The following is a 22,099-nucleotide window of genomic DNA, read 5'->3' as shown; positions in this document are numbered from 1 at the left end:
ATCAATATACAAGTTTTATATAAAATAATTGTCCAAGGCCAACCAGGCTCGTCTAGTCCCATTGTCCAGTAGTGAGGTCCAACCAACGAAATTTCAAACCGAACCCGCCCCGCCCAACATACATATCAGTCGGACCCGTAAAACCCAACCCAGATTTGCCCAGAGAAAAAAAAACATAGTGAGTATTATTTACGCGCCACGCATTCTGTACTCGCTATAAAACTAGCTGCCAGTACGCACTCTCCCATTCTCTGCTTTCGAAAAAAATTGTGGGGAAAATCAACGACCATGAGAGAGGAGGTCATCAGCTCCGGAGGGACCATTGATCCTACTCCTGCTGCCAGGTACCCTATCCCTCCCCTTGCTCTCTTCTCTCTCTATCTCCCTGTTCACAAGGCTTTTCGGTCTTCGTTTTCTTTCGATTTCTCTTGCTGATCTAATTAGGGTTTTGCATTTGCTTGCTGTTGGTTCGAGCTGTGAGTGTGGTGTACCAATTTGTGTTGTTAGTGTTAGGGTTTTGGTTATTTCTGTGGTGAATTGGTCAATTTACGCTTCTGTTTGGTTGCTGTGAAAGTGGAGTGCATGAATTTCAGCTAAATTACCAAGTGTTACATGTTTTTTCAGCTTAATTTAGATTAAGCTTTTGTTCTTTTCTAGGTGAAAGAATTACACTCTACTCAGTTACAATTTATTACATGTATTATTGTTAATTCGATTTTCCTTATATATGTTTCATTTCTGCGTTTATTAGTTCGGCGGGGGCATCTTCACCGACTGTTCCGGCAAATGTGGGGAGTGTAGATGGGTCTATTCATGGACAAGGCTCCAAAGGAGCATCTATATCTTGTGTTGGTTCACAACCCCCAATGACGTCTTTGAGCACGAGTGCTGCTGGTGGTGGTGGTGGGGGTAGTTCTGTTTTTGGATCATCAAGACTGTCATGTAGACCTTGGGAAAGAGGGGACTTACTGCGTCGCTTAGCTACCTTTAAGCCTTCAAATTGGTTTGCAAAGCCCAAGGTTTTCACTTTAGCTTTTATTTCCATAAACAAACATTTTAAATCTGAAGTCTTTCTGTACTTATTTGAGTTGTAATGGTAAACTTTGCAACACTGATGCTTCCATTATAAAGTCATTTAGATGCATAAATGCGTGCATGCATACATACACATAAACATATACCTATTGTATGAATATATAATGATTCTGTACTTTTTTTATATTTTAGCTATATGTTATCGAAATGAAATACCTTTTCTTTTGTTTTTGTGTTTTTTTTTTTTTGCAATAGGATTGTCTTATCAAGGGATTTATATAGAAAGATGAAATGCATGGTGATATTTTTATATTCAACAGGTTATTGTGATTTGTAGCTCAAATTATGAGTTTCTTTTATAATGTTACTCAAATGAAGCTTTTTGACATTTTATATGTTTCAAAGCATCTAACTGTTGCTTTTGTCATTGCCTGCAGGTCATCAGTTCATTGGCATGTGCTCGGAGAGGTTGGGTGAATGTTGATGTTGATAAGATTGCATGCGAATCATGCAGTGCATCCATGGGTTTTTCTTTATTGCCATCTTGGACTCTTGATGAAGGTTAGCTACTGCTGTCTTAAGGGCTTTCTAGTTATTTGATTTTAAAGCATTGTCGTTTAAAGTATATGTTTATAAACCTACATGCTCTGCATTTATTGTAAGAAAAAATTGAAACATTCCGCTAAGAATGCGACTTCTTATATTGTTAATGCATTATGTTATTTTGGTTTCAAGTGGTTGTTTATTCTACTACGATATCTATATTTGATGGTTGCAAAATTACCATCTAACTGGAAGTTGCTGTAGTCCAAACTGTGGGACAGAGTTGAATTCCTTGCTTCAAGTTTGGCTTCCCTGTGACCTTGTCTAAGCGTTTGAAGGATGTCCCCTGTGGTTTGATCCAATGTATGCTGTTTGGGGCTAAGTGTTGTTTGGATTAGTGTGGTCTTGTCTATTTTTAGTTGGGTTTTCCTGTTGGACTTCTTGCCCACCATGCTATGTACTTCTCTTTTCACTTGATAATAGAATTATTGTTTCTTATAAAATATATTTTAATAATGCAAATCTTCAGTTTTAGAATAAGTTATTTGCCTTCCTATTTTCCTTCTGATAAAAAAATTAGTTAAGAATACAATAACTTTGTCTGTTCCTGTTTTTTAATCTTTTTTTTGTTCTTTCCTTTTCATTTCAATGTGAAGTTCAAAAGGCAGCAGAAGTCTTTGTCAAGCAGCTGGATTCTGGTCACAAAGTTGCTTGTCCTTGGAGAGGAAACAGCTGCCCAGAAAGCCTGGTGCAATTCCCTCCTACCCCTCAGTCTGCCTTAATTGGGGGATATAAGGATAGATGTGATGGACTTTTGCAATTCCACTCTCTACCTAAAGTAGCTGCATCTGCAGTTGAGCAAATGTGGGTTTCTCGGGGTCCACAGGTTGATCGCTTTCTGTCCCAGTCACAGAATCTTATGGGAGGGGAAGTAGATTTTAAACCAGAAAGTATACCAGAACTGGAAAGCTCCCGAGATGGAGCAATCTATTTATATTCTCGTGTAAGATTTATTTATGAACTTCCTGCTTGTGATTTGTTGACTTGGTCAATTACGTACTACTCAATTATATGTTCTTCTAACCCAGTTCCTTTCCTTTATCAGGCTCAGAGGCTTATAAGTCTTTGTGGATGGGAACCGAGATGGCTTTTGAATATTCAGGACTGTGAAGAACATTCAGCCCAATCAGCTAGAAATGGATATTCTATTGGGCCTGCTTATGCCCAGGTCCATCTTTCTCAGGAACCTGGATCAAGCAGGAAAGCAGTTTCTGCTTCTGCTAGAAAGGATGCTGGAAAGAGTAAAGTGTTAGTTAAGGAATCTAGAGGTGATCTCAGGTCACCTTTACTAGATTGCAGCTTATGTGGTGCTACAGTTAGAATTTTGGATTTCTTAACCATTCCTCGCCCTGCACGATTTACTCCCAACAACATTGATATTCCTGACACAAGCAAGAAAATGGGATTGACACGTGGGGCAAGTGCAGCCAGCGGGATTAGTGGTTGGGTTGCTGCTGATGATGCAGAGAAAGAACAGACTGAAGACCGTGATGAGGTAGCAACAACAACTGGGGGGAGTTTGATTCCAAAATCAGATGTTGATTTGAATCTCACAATGGGAGGTGGTTTCACTTTTAACCAATTCGGCAGAACAGAAATGTCCGGAAACATTCACGATGTAGATATGGGAAGGGATCTGATGATTGGGCAACCTGCAGGCAGTGAGGTTGGTGACCGTGCAGCTTCATATGAATCAAGGGGTCCCAGCTCTCGTAAACGGAGTTTGGAAAAAGGTGGCAGCTCTGTTGATAGGCCACATTTAAGGACGCAGCAGGCTGATAGTGTTGAAGGAACTGTCATTGATCGTGATGGTGATGAAGTTACTGATGGTGGACAATATTCAGCTGGGCCTTCAAAACGTGCTCGTGATTCAGATATTTTCGATACACATTGTTCATCTGGTGCTGGTCCGAGTTATTCAATGGGTCTTGAAATTTATGCTGATGGTAATAGAGTTGCTTCGTTTCAGCAAGGTAGTGATCAATTTGCAGGAATCCATTCGAATAGGGATTCAGCACGTGCGTCGTCAGTTATTGCAATGGATACAATCTGTCACGGTACGGATGATGACTCTATGGAAAGTGTTGAAAATTACCCGGGAGATGTTGATGATGTTCATTATGATGCTCATTTCCCCACTTCTAGTACATATGGAAATCTGGACATGAATGATACATCAGAATTGAATAATAGTAATCAAGCTCAGCAGAGCATTGGTTTCCAACCTGTTGCTGATGTGATTCCTGGGGAAATGGGTGTTAGTAGTACAAATGATGGGGAAGAAATTTTCAACACAGAAACCGTGACTGCTCAGGCGCGGGATGGGTTTAGTTTCGGGATTAGTGGAGGAAGTGTTGGAATGTGTGCTAGTCATGAAGCTGAGATTCATGGGGCTGATGTATCTGTCCATAGAGCAGATAGTGTAGTTGGTGATGTGGAGCCCAGAACAGAAGATGCTGAAAATCAGGGCCAGACAGGCGAATCTGCCCCAGATCCTGGACTGATGGATGAAATTGTTCCTGATGAAATAAATAGGGAAGATCCACACGGTGATAGCCAGGAGATGCTATCTCGATCTGTAGGGAGGGCTGATAGTGGCTCAAAGGTTGATGGGTCTACTAAGGCTGAATCTGTGGAAAGTGGTGAAAAGATTAGTCGAAGCTGCAAGTTAGAGAACAATGCCCGCCCTTCTCTTTCATGCAATGCTAACGTTTACTCCAATTATAGAACAACCAAAAAGGAGGTCAAAAATGCTGGCAAATCTTCATTTACGAACAATTGTGTGTACCAAGAATCAGAATATGCAGTTGCCAATGGGATAGGTAAAAATCTATATTTTGGGCAGTTATGTTCCTGTATCATATCTCACCTCCCAATTCTTCTAAAGAAACTTTGTATGAATATGAAGACAGTTTCTTCTATTCTTTCTTATGTTTACTTTTAGGGGTGGTGAATGATTAAGATTTTTAGAGCAATACCTTTTCTTCATTGACTTTTGTTATTGAAGTTGAAAAGTGATGCTTACTGCTTAAGATATTTGTGACAGACAGTTTAACATCTTAAATATATGTTAAAAAGGATTTAGTCATTTATATATATTTTTATGCTTTTTGATTGGTGTTATGTTAACTCTATTTGGTTATTCAGGACCTCCAAAAGGTGAGAGCAATTATGAAGAACCTATGGAATTTGATCCAATTGGCCATCACAACCAGTTCTGCCCCTGGGTCAATGGGAATGTTGCTGCTGCTGGCAGTAGTGGATGTGGCCCTGGTACCAGTGCTGATGTTGTTGCACTTTGTGGCTGGCAGCTGACCTTAGATGCGCTTGATGCTTTGCGTTCTCTGGGGCAGGCTGCAATTCAGACAGGACAGTCCGAGTCAGCAGCATCTTTATACAAGGTTTATTTCTTTTATATTTATACTTTGGTGTTGTAGATCCCACATTTATACTTTGGTTTGGTGTTGTAGATCCAACATTTATACTTAAGTGTGTGCATCCTCTGATCCAACATTTATAGTTTAACCAGCTTCTCTTTTCCCCTTACCATTTGAACAATATCTTCTTGTTGCACCATATGCATTGATTGCATTTCTACTTACAGGATGAACACCAAAACCCTGGCCAGAAGCTCCTTCGACACCACTCTATGAGTCGAAGCCAGGGGCAACATTGAGATGAGCAGTGAAGGTACTTCCAATTACATGTAAGTGTTTCACTAGAATGAAGCTCTTTTAATACTCTTGAAAAGACTGATGATTAGGAAACACCTGGTTTTATCTTCTGTCAAGAAGTTACAGTTCAATCAAATGATTAAGACTACCACCCACCCACACACATACATATGCACATGCACCCACGAGAAGCTCTAGATTGTTTATGCTCCGTGTGAATATGATGGGTAGGAAACTCAACTTCTGTTGTTGCTAATTGCTAAGTATGATAATTTTGCAATTTTCAGTCTTGGTAGTTACATGATTGGATATACATTGGTAGTAGGACATTATTTTATCTCTTTGAAATCAAACGTATTTCAGTTATCAATAACATGTCCATTGGGTACAAGAAGACTAGCTAAACTTATTTGGGCCACGTTGTCTTTCTCTTGTTTGAAACCAAGCCATTTGATGTCATCATTTTAGCAGTTGGATTTCAGCTTCTATAATATAAAGCAATTACAGTTCCATGAGCATCAGCCATGCCTTGTCTGACTTTTACTGATGCATTACAGAGTCCCAGTTAAACTGTCTGTTGTGCACCTTGTATATATCATCATGGGAAGCAAACAATCTTTTTCGATGGCGTGGCGCTATTTATTTTAATGATACTCATTTATGCATTCTTCGTAGGATCAGAAACCTCGCTCAAAGTCGTAAGGAACTTGAAGAGCAAGTTTCACTAGTTGCAACTGGAGCCGCACCCCCTTTGCCCCTCCTTATGGTGGTGTAATTTATATAAAAGCAGGAATCTTAGATGCATTTTTTGGTATGAAACTTTAGACGCATTTTCATGCAGAGTTAACTTCCTTGTCTGTATTTTTGTTCAAGAATTTTTTTTTTTTTTTGGTTTACTATTACTTAGAAAATTAGTGATGTGATGGACCAATCGGATCTGGACATGTTTGAACAATTGTAATCCCCCGCAACTTGCTTTAATGTTATATCATCTTAGACTGCAAATATGGGTTTCTGCTTGACAGACTAAATATTTGTTCCCTCTTTGTCCTAATGTGTTCATTTAAGTTCAAAAAATTATTATTATTTTGCAAATCTTGTACTTTTAATAACCATTCTCTCTACGGGGAATTAGATTTATGTACATATGTCATCACAAATTTAACATGTATTTTTCTGTTTAAAACTAGCGGTAATTAAAAAATTTGTTGCTATACAAGCTTCATATTAGCTCCCTCCTAATAGAAAAGATGACATATAAAAAGAAGCAAGGGGAAGGAAGAACATGATCTGCAATGAAAAGCTATTCTTAAATCCAAGGCCCCGAGTATTGTTTCCACTGATATTGTGACTTTTGAAAGGGAAAGGCAAATTTGTAAGTTTACTGGATGCAGCATAAATTGCTTTGGTCTGGATTTAATCCCAAACAATCTATGAAATCCAAACTCAACCAATCATATTCAAGCAAATTGCCAGGTGTGCCTCACTGTCCCATACCTTTAAAACCACTCAGATGATGATATTTCCAAAAGAAGGCCATCTCCTCCCTTCTCTCTCTCCCCTCCAAAAACCATGCCATTAGCAGCAGCAGCTTTGCAGTCATCTCTGTGCTTCTCTTCTCATAATCCTCCATCATCATCATCTACTGCCTCCAATTCCCAGGCATTAAACACAAGCACAAACACCCAATTGCCTGCAAAACCCAAAAGCCTCCTCCAAAAGCACCCTCTCTACACACCCACCCACACCAAACTCTCCCTCCAATTCAAAGAGAAAATCCTATGCCTTGAAATCATGGGAGTTGATGCAGGCAAGGCACTCTCCCAAAACCCTTCTCTCCACACAGCCTCTCTTCACTCCATCCACTCCATAATCTCCTTCCTCCAATCCAAAGGCATCCACCAAAAGGACCTGCCCAAGATCTTTGGAATGTGCCCCAACATTCTCACCTCCAGCATCAAAAGTGACCTCAACCCAGTTTTCATCTTCCTCTCAGAAGACCTCAAAGTCCCAGAACACAGCTTCAGAAAGGTCATCAACAAGTGCCCCAGATTGCTTGCTTGCAGTGTAATAGACCAGCTCAAGCCAGCTCTGTTTTATCTTCAGAGACTTGGGTTCAAGAACCTGGATGCCCTGGCTTACCATGACTCTGTGCTACTGGTTTCAAGTGTGGAGAAAACCCTAATCCCCAAACTGGAGTTTTTGCAGAGCTTAGGTTTCCCAAGAGATGAGGCTGTTGGGATGGTGCTGAGGTGTCCTGGACTGCTAACTTTCAGCATTGAGAATAACTTCAAGCCAAAGTTTGAATACTTTTCTGTGGACATGGGGAAGAAGTTGGAGGAGCTGAAGCAATTTCCTCAGTACTTTGCTTTCAGCCTGGAGAAGAGGATAAAGCCAAGGCACATGGAGGTTGTGCAGAGGGGAGTGGAAGTGCCTCTGCCATTGATGCTCAAGAGCACTGATGATGAGTTCAGGGAGTTGCTGGGGGAATTTGGGGGTGGATGAGATGAGCCAGCTCTGCCAATTTGTGCTCTCTTTTTTCTCTCCTTGCAAATCTTCTGACTGTCTACTTTTTTATTTTGTTTTACAAGGTCATCTTAGATTGTGTATTTGCACAGTTTGGATAATTTTTAAAGCTGTCTGTGAATAATTTTGTTGGCCAAAGGTTCCAAGTGGCTATTTCATTTTGCTAGTTTACTTGAGCTTTTTTGGGTTTTTTAAACCTTTCTTAGTGAGAGGGAGGGGCGATAATATACTAAACTCACACACACAATATGGACACTAGAATTTGAACCTAGGACCTTGCTTGAGGAGCAATTACTCCAAACCACTACACCAATGAGTCCTTAAACCCTAGTTATACGTAAAATAATAGTCTATCAAAATGTAAATAATTAAAAAAACAAAAAAGAATAAAAGTCAATATCCAACAATAAATTCAATAAAAAAAATATAAAAATATTGACAGGGCCAAGAAACTGTCTAAATTAAAGTTTCAGAGTTCAAAGGAAAGTTCAAAGGAAAATGTCTTAACTATTTGTTTCTTATTATATGGATATGAAACCCAAACAACCCTTTGAAAAAGATTGCAAATTTCTCCTGTATTAGCAGCTAAACCTTCAGAAAACTCAATGATTGAAATAAATAAATAAATAAAAATGGGAGCGTCGAATTAGCAAATCTAAACTAACCCTTAATAGAAATTAGAAAGTGAGAGTGCGCGTTTTATTACATGGCTCTGTTTGGCCGTTGTCACATGGTTGTGGCGCTTACACATAAACTCAAAGTCGATTACGTTCTTCCACTTTGACCGACCTCTCCCCAAAACCCCTCAACACACACACTGTAATCTCTCTCTTGCTCTCTCGCTATCGGCAACTCGTCCTTTTGAATCGTTTATAATTTCATTGGGGAAGCAAAAAAATGTTATTTTCTCGGGGATTTTCTCGGATTGGAAGAAACAGCTTCAATGGGTTGTGTCGGTGTTTGCTCTCTCGTCGTATGGACGCACATCAATTATTTGTCTCCAGCATTTATTCTCAGTCTCTAAGTGAATCGACCCAGAAGGTAATTTGGATCCATAAAGCTTTAGATTTATTGTTTAAGTGCTATATATATTTCACTGCTTTAATTAGTGTATGTTAGTAGATTTTGGGTTGCAGAGATTTCTTTTCTTGGGGATTGCCGCCTGTTTTCCATGGCTATAGGCACCAAATTCACCATCAAAGCAGCTCCATAGTTGAGGTGAGGTGTTGGGTATTAATATTTTTACTTTTCTTTTGGTTGCTACATACCCATTTGTTCGTTCAATGCCAAGTGTGAAAGCTATGAGTTCCCAAGTGTTCAAAAGAAACATTTTTTTCCTTGATTCCTGGTTGATTATGCAAAAGTTTAAGTAGTTAGGGTATGTGATCAGCGTCTGGATGGAATGTATGAATGATGTATTGTTGTTTGTGGTACAATTACAAAGAAGATTAATTTTAACTTTTCGATGCTAAATTGGCTTATGCCCCTTTCTCTTAGAGAGTTTTGTTTTTGTGTTTTTGTTTTTTTGTAAAAGATCTTTGTTTTGTACATTCAATTAAGATGCTTAGAAACTGCCTTACAGGAACCACTTGACCCATTCTCCCTTGTTTCCGATGAGCTATCACTTATTGCTGACAGGTTGCGGGACATGGTAGTTGCTGAGGTATATGTAATTTCTTTCTCCTTTGGCTTTAATTAATATTACGCTAAGGATGTATATGTTTGAAAGGGAAAGTTGATATTAATGGTTTCATAAGATTCAAATTTAATATCATAGATCATAACTGATCTTCTTTCTTTTCAGGTCCCTAAGCTTGCCTCTGCTGCTGAGTACTTCTTTAAAATGGGGGTGGAGGGAAAGAGGTTTCGTCCCACGGTAATAGCACTAGTACTAATCAATTGTTTGACTTTCTCTGTTTCACTGAATATCAAGATGTTCTATACCTGGATGCAATTTATCTTCTGTCTCTAAGTTCATGTCACCTATTGTTACGAAATACCGGTTGAACAGATATATGGCTTATTTTTATATGCAGTGTCCTTGGTTTTATATGTAATACTATCACAAATCTTTTTAAACTCTTGAGTTCATTGCTCTATCTAGCCGTAAGTGACTTGAGGCTCACGCCTCAAGTTGAAAGGTTATCTCTTACTTACCTTACACACCCCTTCTGGCTAGACCTATATACATGGTTACCTCTAGTTTTTCTTTTGTTATGCTTGTATCCCCTGTAGTTTAATAAAGCGGGAAAAGTGAAGCCTATGTTCAGCCACTCCCTTGCTTTTCCCACCCCTCACAACAGTTTGAGGAAAATTGTTTTTATTCATCCTACTTCACCAATATTACTAAAGTACCCTTAATCCTAATGCTCTGTCTCGTCGTTTGCTAGCTTTTGATGGCAGCAACCATGCAGCCATGGTTGCTATTGTCCATGGCAGCACCCCTACATGCAGGCAGAGGGTGTTGCACCGATGGCAGCTACTATGAAGCACAATCATTATTGTTATTATTTAGAATCTCAAACATGTCCTTTTAGGTAATTTGCAGGAGGATAAAATTGTAATTAAAATTTATCTTAAAAGGTGGGTGGGGTGAGTAGTTTGAGGGTGGCAATAGCGCCATTCAAGAGGAAAACAAGGGAATCTGTTTGATGGTACAGGTACAGTTTCAATCATGACCTTGTAGGAGATGTGTTTGCTCACATTTGTTCAAAATTTTGAAGAAGGATTAGGAGAGGGAAGTTGTCTTTTGCTCAAAATTAGGTAAAAGTTTTGAAGAATGATTAGGATACATAAAGTATTTTGATCCAACGTCGTTTTTTCTTGATTTTTTTTTTTGGCTGAGTAAAATCTTATATTCTAAGGAGAAGGGGCAAATATTTAGTGTGCAAGTAATGGTTTTCCTTAAAATTAACATGTTAAATATGAAGCAAACTGCAAGGTGTGTGTAAGTGTTAACAAAAGAAAAATAAAAAAACCACTTGGGGTTCAATATAATTAGGCCTGGCCACAGGGGTGTTTCTAAAATTTACCCTGAAACACGTCCAAACCGTAAACCTTTAACCCAAAATCTTATTTACATTTATATATTATTGTTGTAACTTTGACTGCAAGTCAAAGAATCAACATGTGCCAATGGTCTATCTAATACTTAAACATTAGGCTAAAACTTTATGCACTTAAATACTACTAATCTCTGTTCAGTTATTTTTTTAAATTTTAAAGTTACTTTACTTAAACATAGGGCTGATACCCTATGCACTTAGTTACTACTATCTCTGTGTCTAACATGCAAACACTTAATCCCTACCTTAGGTTTTCCAGAATAATGATTGCCATAAAGTCTAAAAGTTACTCAACAATTTTATGCTATATGCAGGTCCTATTGCTAATGTCAACAGCTCTGAATGTCACAGTACCTGAACCTCCTACACAGTTGAGAGAGGCTTTGTCAACGGAACTGCGTGCAAGACAGCAGTGTATCGCAGAAGTCACAGAGATGATTCATGTTAGTATTATCTTTGCTGATGATCCTACTACTGTTGCTTTTATTTTGATATATGCTACATAAAACTGGAATAATATCTCTGCAATGCACTAATAAGAGGCCAATTCATTTGTGTCCTTCCAAAACTGTTTTCTAATGGCTTGTTCTAAGCCCCACATTGAGGTGGACGTGCACAAATAACAAGACTTTTTCCCCCAAAGCTAGTGCTCTAATTATAAATTTATCATCTAACCTTTTCATCCCTCCAACTTATCTACAATAATATAACTCAACTCCTATATCTATGAAGTTTCTAGTTACCTTAATAGGAATGCAGTATGTATTATAATGCTTCAAGAGTAAGTTGTGCACAATGAGGATATGATAGTGCTCTTAAGACTTCAAGCCTAAAAAAGCTTCTAATGTAATTAGTTTCATTTGTCAGGTGGCAAGTCTTCTACATGATGATGTATTGGATGATGCAGATACAAGAAGAGGTGTTGGTTCATTAAATTGTGTAATGGGAAATAAGGTGTACTTTTGGTTCACTAAAATTGATCAAGTTTCCTGTTTTTCACTTATAAGAACATAATTTATTGTAATGCCTCTATTCTTCTCTCTTCAAAATTTTGATTATAAGTATAGGGATGGAGGTGTTTACTGGAGTATTGGAGAGTTTATATTGTTATAATTATATATACATGTAAGAGCGTCCACATGCATAACATTAAGTATTTACATAGGGAAAGTATCATGTTTCTTATTAACGGTTAGATTTTAGTCCAACGACTTAGACCATGATATGCACCTTCCTCAGTTTGATAAATACTTGACCTTGGCAGAAGTGTGTAATCCTGGGACTCTTACCATGCCCTTGTCTTTTACACTGCTAGTCAACTGATATCTCTGTTTCTATTAGAGTTTAGTTTGTGGCCTGTATATGGCTGCTGATGATCCCCTTTCCTGCTAAATGACATCTAGTATTAATTCTTGCGAAGTATTGGACATTTTAATATTCCATATGCGATTGAGTGCTACAATATATCATGATATCTCTTTCTTTTTGTTTCCCTTCTTATTAATGATTCTGTGCTGGGAATTACACAGTTATGGAAAGGTTTTGCATGATATGATAGTTGCTCTTCTTTCCATCATTGAATGCAGTTAGCTGTTTTAGCAGGGGATTTCCTGCTTTCCCGAGCTTGTGTCGCACTTGCCTCTCTAAGGAACACAGAGGTACGCTGTATTATTATGTACTAATGCACTGAAATGAGCAATAACACGCGGGGCTATATTACATGGACTCTGGCTCGTCTTGTTTCTTGTATAGGGAACTCTGCCACAAATGGTCAAAAAATTCGATATGCTGTGCTGGCACTCCATTCTTAGAGTAGTTGTATTTCATCCCCATGTCGTAAAGAATGTCAATTAACTTTAAGCCAGGATCTTGATGCTTATTAACCTACAGCTACAAAGTTTTTCTGGTGGGTGGGGTGGGGCTGCGAGGGGAAGTTTGTAAGTACCTAAATGACAGAGATATGGAGCTCACAGTCAAATGGTAGATTGCCAGGGTCCATAATGTACCTGGTCCACCTCAGAGCCCATCTTATTACTTTTCATAAAAATTAGTCTGGCAATTCAAAGACGAGGATGCCTATCCATTATTATATTGGGTTGTATCGAGATGGGTATGGACCAAAGTGCCTAGTCCAAGCAACACAGATACAGGGATGTGTGTTCACATTAGTTTTTTAAAATATTATCTGCATATTTTTTGTGCATTTGCAGGTTGTATCATTACTTTCAACAGTTGTAGAGCATCTTGTGACAGGTGAAACCATGCAAATGACTACTACATCCGATCAACGTTGTAGGTACACTGCTCTGCTGCTTCTATCATATAAATACATTTTGTTTGCTTTTCGCTATTTGCTCGGTAGGTGATGTGAGTAGATGTTTAGACCAAGTAGTGATTATGATGCATTGACTTCTTGATCTTTGTTCCCTTTTTTCCATTGTCAGTTACAATCCTATTCCGCTCATAATTTGCTTTTGAATTATTAAACTACTGGTTCGTAAAAGTATATCTGTAGGCGTTCATAAGGTTTGGAGTTGGCTTGCTATATCTTGTAGACTGCTTCTTTAGACCTTTTTTTTAACGTTAAGAAATTTGTTGAAAAATGCCATGGGGCACTCTAATTTGTGTGCCCCTCTTTTTCTTTTTCAATTAATACTTAATTCTCAAGGAAAAAGAAAGGAGAGGGGGGTTGGTATGATAATTTCATGTTGTTTGAATTTTCTTGCAACAGCTTTAATTTAGGGACTTTCAGCCTGTTCTGGAGGACCATTTGACGACGTAGGGGTGTTGGTAGTATGTGGGGTTTTATGATTTTCATTGGGTAAGAAAAGGGTAGACAATTGGGGTTATGAAGAGAAGAAAAGAAAGTTGGGGGGGGGGTTATTACAACGAGGTGTGCTGTGTAGGGAGAGCTGAAGAGTGAGAAACAATTTTCCATTACCAAAGTACTCAATGTTCCATTATCTATGAGTGCAAGCAATTAAGCATACACGTAGTTTCAATTTATCCTTGTTCATGTTATATATATATATATATATTTTCTGATGATGTTTCTTGATTTATGTTTCATTAAGATTTAGACGTTGCTAATAATGATAAAATTTGATATTGACTGCAGCATGGAATATTATATACAAAAGTCGTATTTCAAGACTGCATCATTGATTTCAAACAGTTGCAAGGCAATTGCCATTCTTGCTGGGCATACAGCAGAAGTTGCAATGTTGGCTTTTGAGTATGGAAAAAATCTGGTTTGTGAACCTTTGAAACTCCTTTCCCAATTTATTTTCTTGAGGAGCAAGCTAAGTTCTAAGATCTAAGATCTTTTATGAGTTTACTGGCCAGTTCCTCCAAACAGAAGCATACATGGAGAAATACTAAAAATAATCAAAACTAGATCAAAGTTTCCTTCTAGAGCTCAAATCAAGGATATTTTCTGATGGTGCATGCATGGGCATAATAACCATCAGAAAATATGTATGGATGGATGGATGGGTCGATTTGTGTTTGTTTGCGTATGCATGTCAAGCTGACTCTTTTTTTGCCCCTCAGGGATTGGCATTTCAATTGATTGATGATGTTCTTGATTTCACGGGTACATCAGCTTCTCTTGGAAAGGGCTCTTTATCTGACATCCGTCATGTAAGTATTTGATTGGTTGTGTGAGATTTCCTTGTTTGAACAAATGAGATTTGTCTATCTATCTCGCTTTCTTACTCGTTACTGAGCTACTAGGTGCCTCTAATGGCTAAGTTTGCTAGCTTAGCTTGAAATTGTTGCTGTGTCTGTCAGCCTTAAGAATGGTTTGAGTTGTGCTAATTAGTGAAAACAGTATTGGTTTTCATTCTTTTTCTTTTCAATTTTGGAATGCTCAACAAGCTTGCTTTTTTCTGTCAGAATGTATGGTATGCTTGACCTTAAGAAAATTTATATTTCAGGGCAAGCATTTTTTCGTTTAGCGTGTTGAAGTAAACTTCCACTTTTTTATTCATAGCAAAATGAGAGAAGTTGTCAACTATCATTTTCCATGCTGCTTTGTTTTGAGCTTTCATGTTTCAGATACCTGGTTTTGTCATAATTATGTGAAACTATATAATGATTTTGTAGGGCATCATAACCGCTCCAATATTGTTTGCCATGGAAGAGTTTCCTCAGTTGCGTGCAGTTGTCAAACAGGGCTTTGACAACCCTGCAAATATTGAACTTGTAAGTTTGTGTAATCCACTGGCAAGTCCTGAAAGTCTGGCTTTTCTTTTAAATAATCTTTCCTTCTGCCAATGGCCTACTACCTTATATTTGAAATTCCCAAGTTGTATACTTGCGCCTTAATTTTATTAAATTCAATTCTTATTGTTGAGTTCATGATATATTTCTGGGAAACACAGGCTCTTGACTACCTTGGTAGGAGCAATGGGATACATAGGACAAGGGAGCTAGCCACAAAACATGCAAACCTTGCCGCATCAGCAATCGAATCTCTGCCCGAGAGTGAAGACGAAGATGTCAGAAGGTCAAGGAGGGCGCTCCTAGATCTCACCCACATGGTCATTACAAGAACCAAGTGATGGAGAAGATATGCACCATAATGACATAATAATGTGTTGAAGCTCAATTAATTGGTCATTGTCCCTATTAAGGATGAGGGACAATATTCCGTTGTTTTCATCGTATTCTTTCAATTCTTCCCCTATTTTTGTTTTTCAAAATTTTTTTAGAGGACTACATTTTGCAATTCTTTTTTCTGTAAAATTTTCCTTTATCCCTCGTTATGTAAATTAAACTCTGTGGAGAGTAAGGATATCACACATAATTCTCCCAGATTCTGATAAAATGATGTGCCTGGGATCGCATTTACTCTGCTTTAAGAATGAAGCTAGCAGTAAATTTCGTCTCTGAAAGGCTGTGTTGGGATGCTTTCTCGAGTCTTATTTGAGCTTACTTGTATTAACAAATAAATACCAAAATTTTTGTTTAAACACTCCCAACAAAAATATACAGATAAAATACCAAGCGCAGTTAATCGAAAAATGTACATTCTTCATGAAGACATGCACTAATTTACATTTCACCCATGTCCATGGTGCAGAGATTCTTCATGAATATTGCAAAGTTTGAACATTTTGCATACTTAAAACTTGCTGGTTCTTCAATTGCAACCTTCAAGCCAAAACTGAGTTCCAAGGGAGTTCAGATGATCCACTAAATAATGAACACATCTTGGGAGATGAACAGAGCCCATGCATCCTACAATCACATAGCATCACTTCATTACTCATCATCATCATTTCTTGGAGTTATTTTTGTTTTAATTCTTTATAATTTCTTCTTTAAGTTCTTATAAAGGTTAACTATATATGTATATATTTACCTGGAGGATGGAGAAGGCCTTTTCAGCAAGGTGCTTTTGAGAAAGTGTTGCTCCTCTTTGTTGCAGTTTGTCTGGGTGGAGACAGAGCCTTGCTTTCTGGTAGGCTTTCTTGACCTGTGAACTTTCTATTAGGCTTGTCAAAGGAATTGCATACCATCCACTATCAGCCCATAGAATCTGATTAAGTCAACACCAAACAAACACACCACCATGTAATTAACATTAATTTGACTTTGGAGATTTGAAAAATAGTATTGAAAGAGGAAAAACTACTTAAATCCCAAGATCTTAATTACATGATGTAGTGTTGAAAGCAGCAAACGAATGTTGGATTCTCTGCCAGTTGACCATAGCCTTATGTCTTCATCCAAAAGCTCCATTTCAATCTGGCATTTTAGACACAGCATATTGATCAAATTTTTGTTCCTCAATCCACATCTTATGAAGAAGGGAAGAATTCGTTTGCTCGTATAGTAGCTCAAATATTTCAGAGAAGTATAAAGTTAATGTTGATTATTTAGACTGATGTACTTGAACTAACATGACACATTTATGCAGAATCGATTGTAAAAGGACTTACCTCTTTTTCTGAATGTTGGTTTTCATCTTCAGCAACCCACGTTCTTTCTTCTTCTTCTTCTTCTTCTTCTTCTTCCTGCAAAACATGTAGATTGGAAGTGAGATGTCATTGAACCCTTGACCTTGTTAACACTTAATGTTGCTACATGCCCCTTCAAAATAAACCATAAATACTTTACCTCTGGAGATTGAGTCATTTCATGAAGTTCATCTCTCTGCTGATGATCTGAGTATTCATCCACATTATTAGGCCTACCTGAATCATATCAAACACACAAATTACATCTACTCTTATGTTTATCTTCATGAAGTTTCAGTTTAGAAAGTAACAAATGATCACCTTCTTGATCCATTTCAACAGACTGCTCATTCTCCCGTTGGGTCAAGCTCCCTTCTTTCTCAGAATTACTGTGTGTTTGAAACTTCTCTTTGGCCCAAGCAATTGCTTCTTCAATACCACCTGCTTCACATGTACCCTCCCTATGCTCAGAATTTATCTCAATCACATAAGAGCTCATCACTTCATCGTCTTCTTCTCGTTCTACTGCTCGCATTACTTCTTTTTCATAATCAAAAACACGATCCCGAATCCCAAATTTGGCCTCATGTTCTTGACAGAGTGAAGAGACTGCTGAGGATGGGGAATTGAGCTCTAGATCATCCACAGATAGCTTGACGCTTCGATACGAATTGGGTTCGAGACTAATGGTTTCTGGGGACAAGACCTTTCTTGTAAACCCAAAATAGGAGCTTCTAAAACTTTCATCATGTGCATTTTCCATAACTTGGTTTTCAGTGAAAGACGTGCGATTGCAATGCAGAGCTGTGCCTTGTTTCTTCGAATTTTCTTGTTTGGTAGGCAGCATAGTCGATGAGTTCCATCTACATGGTACATTTAGTGGTCTGTAGCAATCAAGAATGTGTTGACTTGAGGAACTCATAATAGTTGGTTTGCTAAATTTTTCAAACCAATTGGATAAAGTTTTGGCCTTTTGGTTAGATCCAGGCTGTCAACTCCAAATAAATAAGAACCCAACTCATCTTCATTTCAACACACTAGTGTTATGAACATAATTTAACTTATATGTTGGAAGAGATTTCGAATTTGAATACTAACTAATTAATTTTAAAAAACAAGACTATATTCGCACGGATTTATCTGATCAAATTATTTTAGTGTCAACCCAATAAATCCGAAGCATAAAAGAACTCAATAAATCCCAAAAAAAAACTAGTTTTTCAAAATATTAGAATGAAATCTATGGAGGAAAAAAACAGAAAAATAGAAAAGAATAAAACGATTTTTTTAAAGTTCCCGCTATACCCCTATCACGGACAAGAACGAAAACAGACACCCACCATCAGTTTTCCCTCACTATACCCAGAACTTAAGCCAATCCAAGGCAGAATAGAAGCAAATATAAAGCAACGACAAGGGTAAAATCGTTAAGAAAATTAACTGCTGTAAAAAAACGGTTGGGCATACCGCGAAATGATCAAGTCACACTACCTGAGCTTTGAAGCGAAGGAGGACAATGCCACGTCATCTCCGATGATCGGGCGGAGAGGGCTAAGCTCCTCCGAGCTCAGCACCGACGACGAGTTGGATTTCGCCTTCGAGTTCGGCCTGGATCGCTCTCTCGACCTCCGCTGGCCGCCGTCGTCGTCCGATCCAAAGATATCGCTATAGAACCCCTCGCTCCTCCCCGGAATCCTGAAAGCCGGCAAGCTCCGGCCGCTCTTATCCGCCGGTAAACCAAACTCCGGCGGCCGGAAAATCTCCTCGTAGAAGGAAGTTGTGCGGCCGGAGAATTCGCGCGGGAGGACGCTCCGCGGCGGTCCCCCAAAAACGTCAGCAAAATCTTCCGGATCGAGCGTCTGGCAGTCATCCGCGGCAGCAAATACCGAACGCGTAGAGACGTGCTCGGCAGAGCGCCGCCGCGGGAGGGCCGGCATTAATCCCATGCGCATGCGCCACGACTCATCCATATTTGCAGCCAACCAACCGGAGAATTTTAATTACACAGTGAAAGAAACTAAGAGAGTGTAGTTTAAAGTGTTGTTTAATTATATATAGAAGAAGAAGGGATCATATGAACAAAAGGAACTTTGACAGAAAGCTATCGACTTTTTTTCTCTGTTTTTTTTTTCTCTGTAATGGGGGTTGGCTTGGCCCCTCTTAACTTCTTTATTGATTATTGGGGTTTTAGGATGATTGAAATGTTGATGATGGATGGAATGTAATGTGTGAAAGGTGAAGACTTTGTTACCTGGAAAAGATGGGTTTAGTTGGTTAATACGTTGTATGATGGGGTTTTGTTTCATTCCTTTGTCCCCACAAATATCATGCTAGATCATCTTTTACTGCTTGCGCACCAACCTTTCTTTTTGGATTTGGATGATTTTGGGTTTGTTGGATCACTATTTTTGTTCTTTCTCTACCCTCTAATTGGTATCAAATGAATTATCTTTGCTCAAATCATGTAACAAAAATTTATTTACATATCAGAAAAATGGGCTTCCTCCAGACGGGGATTCTCCAATAAGTATTTTATGTTAATAATTGGTTACATATTTCTATTCTTGGCCGTTGGATTGCATTCATCAAATGTTTTGGTAGTCTCTTAGATGTGATCCAATCATTAACTTAAATACTTATCAGAGAATCTCCCCCCGAAGACAATATTTACTTTTGAGTCAAAAGCACAAACTTGAAAATAAACATGCCATATTGTAGATCATGCGCCGAAGTCCCAAAAGTACATTTTGAAAGTCTCAATTCGGTGTGAGAAGAGTGAACAAATCCAATCATATCAGATTTTATCAGCCAAAAAAGAACCCTAAAGACTATTGTTTTCCTAGAAAAAAGGTTGATGCTATTTACCACTCAGTAGGGGAAGGGAAGGAGAAATGTATTCAAACAGAAAATTAAAGCAGAAAGTGTGGGTGAGTATGTATTTGTTCAACATCTAGGATTTGTTGTCTTGGATAAAGTTGATCGAATTTATAGTGTTAATGAAATTTGTTCAACATCAAAGATTTGTTGTCATGTTTGATTTAAAAAAATATCAGTCACAGTGGAAGGGAATAATTGAGGGAAAGCAAATCATGAAAAGCACTTTCATGTTTCTTTTACCTCTTTCCCCTTTTTGCATAGCACCTTTTTGCATAGCACTTCAAATTAATATATCTTTGGTTCGTTTGATTGATGGTGTACATTTCCTGCGAATTGATTTCATTAGCTTGAGAATCTTTCTGATATGAGACTTTTGGCCTCATACATGAATTTTGTTTGGTAATTTTGAAAAGAATTAAAACATTTAATATATATATCTTTGAAAGTGAGGGTTTTTTTTTTTATGTTAAGCGTGTTCTATGGTAAGAAAAGTGCACACTTCCTCTTTAGAACTATTTAACAATATATTTCAACGATCAGAATCGTCTATAATTTAAGTTATCCTTCATAAGTTCCGTGTAAAAAATCATTTAGATCAGAAGTTATTTGGTGCTGTTTCATTTGTATTTTTGTTATCTCTTGGAATATTGTACTCTAAGATTTATCAGATACATCCCACATTCATTTTACTCTCTGGTTTACCATTTCAAATAATATTGTAAGTTTTGTCTGTTTTACATGTTGTGTTTGAGGAAGCAGAGGCATATTAGTTACCTGAAATACTATATAATTAAGAACAGATTAACTATATGTAGTAACCTATCTTTTAATTTACTTTATTAAGATAATCATAACGAAGAAAACCAGACAAAGCCAAATATTGTATAATATCTGAGGAAAAGTCAGCTATCAAAAATAAATTGGGGAAAAGCTTTTGTCTCCAACTATTTCTGACAAGCTTATAAAATGTCTGTCTGAGCTTTTCATACATGCAATTTTTTTCTCTTAAATTTCTTATTAAAGGTTTCCCAAGCAAAGGTAAGGGATGTCTTGAACCGTGCATTGTATTTCAATGATCTAAATCGTTTAGTTTTTAGATATTCCTTCAAAGATTATTTTCGCAAAAAATCACTTGAATCCGAAATCATTGACCTCTCAATTAGATACTTGAATCCGAAACCATTTGACTACTCAATTAAATGGTTATTATATATACATATATCATGATTGCTTCTGTTCTGTATATGGTACTGTTTAGATGGTATGGTGGAACAGTAATTTAACAATTTACTGACAAAGTGTTAGGAGGGTAGGTGAGGGAAAGGATGGCTGATACCTCAAAAGGGGACATTGCTTGGCACAAGTTGATTGATAAGAAAAGGCTTTATGCCTACACCTCTCTACTTTACAACACTTGTGCTGCTAATAATCATCATTCTTTCAAGCAAAGCTAAACCTCAGTGCAGAGAGAGAGAGAGAGAGAGAGAGGCATAATAATTGATGCCACGAGAAAGCAGAACCTGGCGGTGCCAATAAAGAGAGCAAATCCCATATTGCTAGTGGCAACTTGAGACTTTTCAATAATAATAAACATAATCAAATATAATTCCTCACAGACTTTGCCTGCTGTTTTTGTGATGTGGTCCAAAAACATAACCCAGAGACGAAGTGTAAATGGAGCTTTCCATATGTATCAGCTTGATTGATCACACACGCTGGTCTTGCTGTTTGGTGTCTCTAAGTTCTGCATGCATCACTTCTTTGGGCTATTTATTTTAGCATTAAAGCAGCTTTTTGGTTTGACCACATTGTCTTCTCCTATCCAAGGCAGCTTCAATCTAAGTTCAGGCTGTGAATTAAGCCAAACCAGTTAAATGATTAATGTTGCCTCAGTAAAGATTGAAAAGAACAAATGCTACACTGATGCTAATACTATTTCAACCCTTTTTGGGCATGTAATATATGGCCTTTTCATTAATCAAATTCAAGTTCTTGCATTTGTGAAAGATCCAAAAGACGAGATCGAGCATATGCTTCCAACAAGAAGGAACTAAATGCAGAGCTGGTGTTTTAGTTCCACACAAGATTCATCAGGTGCTTCAAACACTAATTTAACTTGGGTAAACAAAGATTAGTCACAAGTTAATATGAATGATGATATTAAGCTAAGATTAGTGACAGATTAATATGAACGTTGATATTAAGCAGCAAATATGCATGCAACAATAGATTTTTTTATTTTTTACAATGCGATATTCTAAACTACATTAGACATTGGCCAACTGACCCAACCCCCACAACAGTAGAATATTTGGCAGTGGGATAGGTTGGCCATGAAGCAGACATGCTAGGA

At 37.9% G+C, this 22,099-nt stretch overlaps 4 protein-coding genes across 7 annotated transcripts; 3 read left to right on the top strand and 1 right to left on the bottom strand.

Annotated features, from left to right (window-relative positions):
* The first annotated feature begins 183 nt into the window (after window positions 1–183).
* Window positions 184–6,317, top strand: LOC110774024 (IAP-like protein 1). 3 transcript variants are annotated; one of them, XM_021978544.2, is made up of 8 exons: window positions 184–344; window positions 752–1,019; window positions 1,473–1,596; window positions 2,235–2,581; window positions 2,684–4,460; window positions 4,786–5,039; window positions 5,243–5,344; window positions 5,994–6,317. In XM_021978544.2, the coding sequence occupies exons 1-7, from the start codon at window positions 289–291 to the stop codon at window positions 5,312–5,314; spliced, it is 2,898 nt and encodes a 965-aa protein (XP_021834236.1). In that variant the 5' UTR covers window positions 184–288; the 3' UTR covers window positions 5,315–5,344; window positions 5,994–6,317. The 3 variants fall into 3 exon arrangements, with proteins under 3 accessions (XP_021834236.1, XP_021834235.1, XP_021834237.1); XM_021978543.2 differs by having other exon boundaries at window positions 5,988–6,317; XM_021978545.2 differs by having other exon boundaries at window positions 5,870–6,317.
* Window positions 6,318–6,629: 312 nt separating this feature from the next.
* On the top strand, window positions 6,630–7,976 carry LOC110774036 (Mitochondrial transcription termination factor family protein). The gene has a single exon (XM_021978559.2). It carries the CDS (start codon window positions 6,885–6,887, stop codon window positions 7,815–7,817), a length of 933 nt encoding a protein of 310 aa, XP_021834251.1. The 5' UTR covers window positions 6,630–6,884; the 3' UTR covers window positions 7,818–7,976.
* Window positions 7,977–8,444: 468 nt separating this feature from the next.
* On the top strand, window positions 8,445–15,817 carry GPS1 (geranyl diphosphate synthase 1). Its single transcript, XM_021978556.2, has 12 exons — window positions 8,445–8,879; window positions 8,961–9,056; window positions 9,421–9,501; window positions 9,643–9,714; window positions 11,218–11,346; window positions 11,771–11,857; window positions 12,490–12,561; window positions 13,114–13,199; window positions 14,022–14,154; window positions 14,456–14,545; window positions 15,011–15,109; window positions 15,289–15,817. The coding sequence occupies exons 1-12, from the start codon at window positions 8,736–8,738 to the stop codon at window positions 15,466–15,468; spliced, it is 1,269 nt and encodes a 422-aa protein (XP_021834248.2). The 5' UTR covers window positions 8,445–8,735; the 3' UTR covers window positions 15,469–15,817.
* A 69-nt stretch (window positions 15,818–15,886) lies between these two features.
* LOC110774001 (Chaperone DnaJ-domain superfamily protein) lies at window positions 15,887–19,148 on the bottom strand. Of its 2 annotated transcripts, none has more exons than XM_088251920.1 (7): window positions 18,361–19,148; window positions 17,191–17,732; window positions 17,030–17,106; window positions 16,852–16,926; window positions 16,568–16,657; window positions 16,272–16,448; window positions 15,887–16,147 (listed from the first exon to the last, which is right to left on the bottom strand). In XM_088251920.1, exons 1-7 carry the CDS (start codon window positions 18,837–18,839, stop codon window positions 16,103–16,105), a joined length of 1,485 nt encoding a protein of 494 aa, XP_088108046.1. In that variant the 5' UTR covers window positions 18,840–19,148; the 3' UTR covers window positions 15,887–16,102. The 2 variants fall into 2 exon arrangements, with proteins under 2 accessions (XP_088108046.1, XP_021834211.2); XM_021978519.2 differs by having other exon boundaries at window positions 17,191–17,753; window positions 18,361–19,147.
* Window positions 19,149–22,099: the final 2,951 nt, after the last annotated feature.

Source organism: Prunus avium, chromosome 4 (genome assembly GCF_965620075.1).
Source record: "Prunus avium chromosome 4, drPruAviu1.hap1.1, whole genome shotgun sequence".
Taxonomy (NCBI): domain Eukaryota; kingdom Viridiplantae; phylum Streptophyta; class Magnoliopsida; order Rosales; family Rosaceae; genus Prunus; species Prunus avium.
This window is presented reverse-complemented; position numbering and strand designations above follow the sequence as displayed.

What these genes read in the sequence shown, in the direction of transcription:
- LOC110774024 (XM_021978544.2), top strand. Translation starts at nt 289, where the DNA reads ATGAGAGAGGAGGTCATCAGCTCCGGAGGGACCATTGATCCTACTCCT. An exon ending in ATCTTGGACTCTTGATGAAG is followed by an intron (nt 1,597 to 2,234) that starts GTTAGCTACTGC and finishes TTCAATGTGAAG; the next exon opens with TTCAAAAGGCAGCAGAAGTC. An exon ending in TGCAGTTGCCAATGGGATAG is followed by an intron (nt 4,461 to 4,785) that starts GTAAAAATCTAT and finishes TTGGTTATTCAG; the next exon opens with GACCTCCAAAAGGTGAGAGC.
- LOC110774001 (XM_021978519.2), bottom strand. Translation starts at nt 18,839, where the DNA reads ATGGATGAGTCGTGGCGCATGCGCATGGGATTAATGCCGGCCCTCCCG. An exon ending in TCCTTCGCTTCAAAGCTCAG is followed by an intron (nt 17,754 to 18,360) that starts GTAGTGTGACTT and finishes TGATTGCTACAG; the next exon opens with ACCACTAAATGTACCATGTA. An exon ending in TGCTTTCAACACTACATCAT is followed by an intron (nt 16,449 to 16,567) that starts GTAATTAAGATC and finishes TGACTTAATCAG; the next exon opens with ATTCTATGGGCTGATAGTGG.
- LOC110774036 (XM_021978559.2), top strand. Translation starts at nt 6,885, where the DNA reads ATGCCATTAGCAGCAGCAGCTTTGCAGTCATCTCTGTGCTTCTCTTCT.
- GPS1 (XM_021978556.2), top strand. Translation starts at nt 8,736, where the DNA reads ATGTTATTTTCTCGGGGATTTTCTCGGATTGGAAGAAACAGCTTCAAT. An exon ending in ATTGTGTAATGGGAAATAAG is followed by an intron (nt 11,858 to 12,489) that starts GTGTACTTTTGG and finishes CATTGAATGCAG; the next exon opens with TTAGCTGTTTTAGCAGGGGA. An exon ending in TTGAGTATGGAAAAAATCTG is followed by an intron (nt 14,155 to 14,455) that starts GTTTGTGAACCT and finishes TTTGCCCCTCAG; the next exon opens with GGATTGGCATTTCAATTGAT.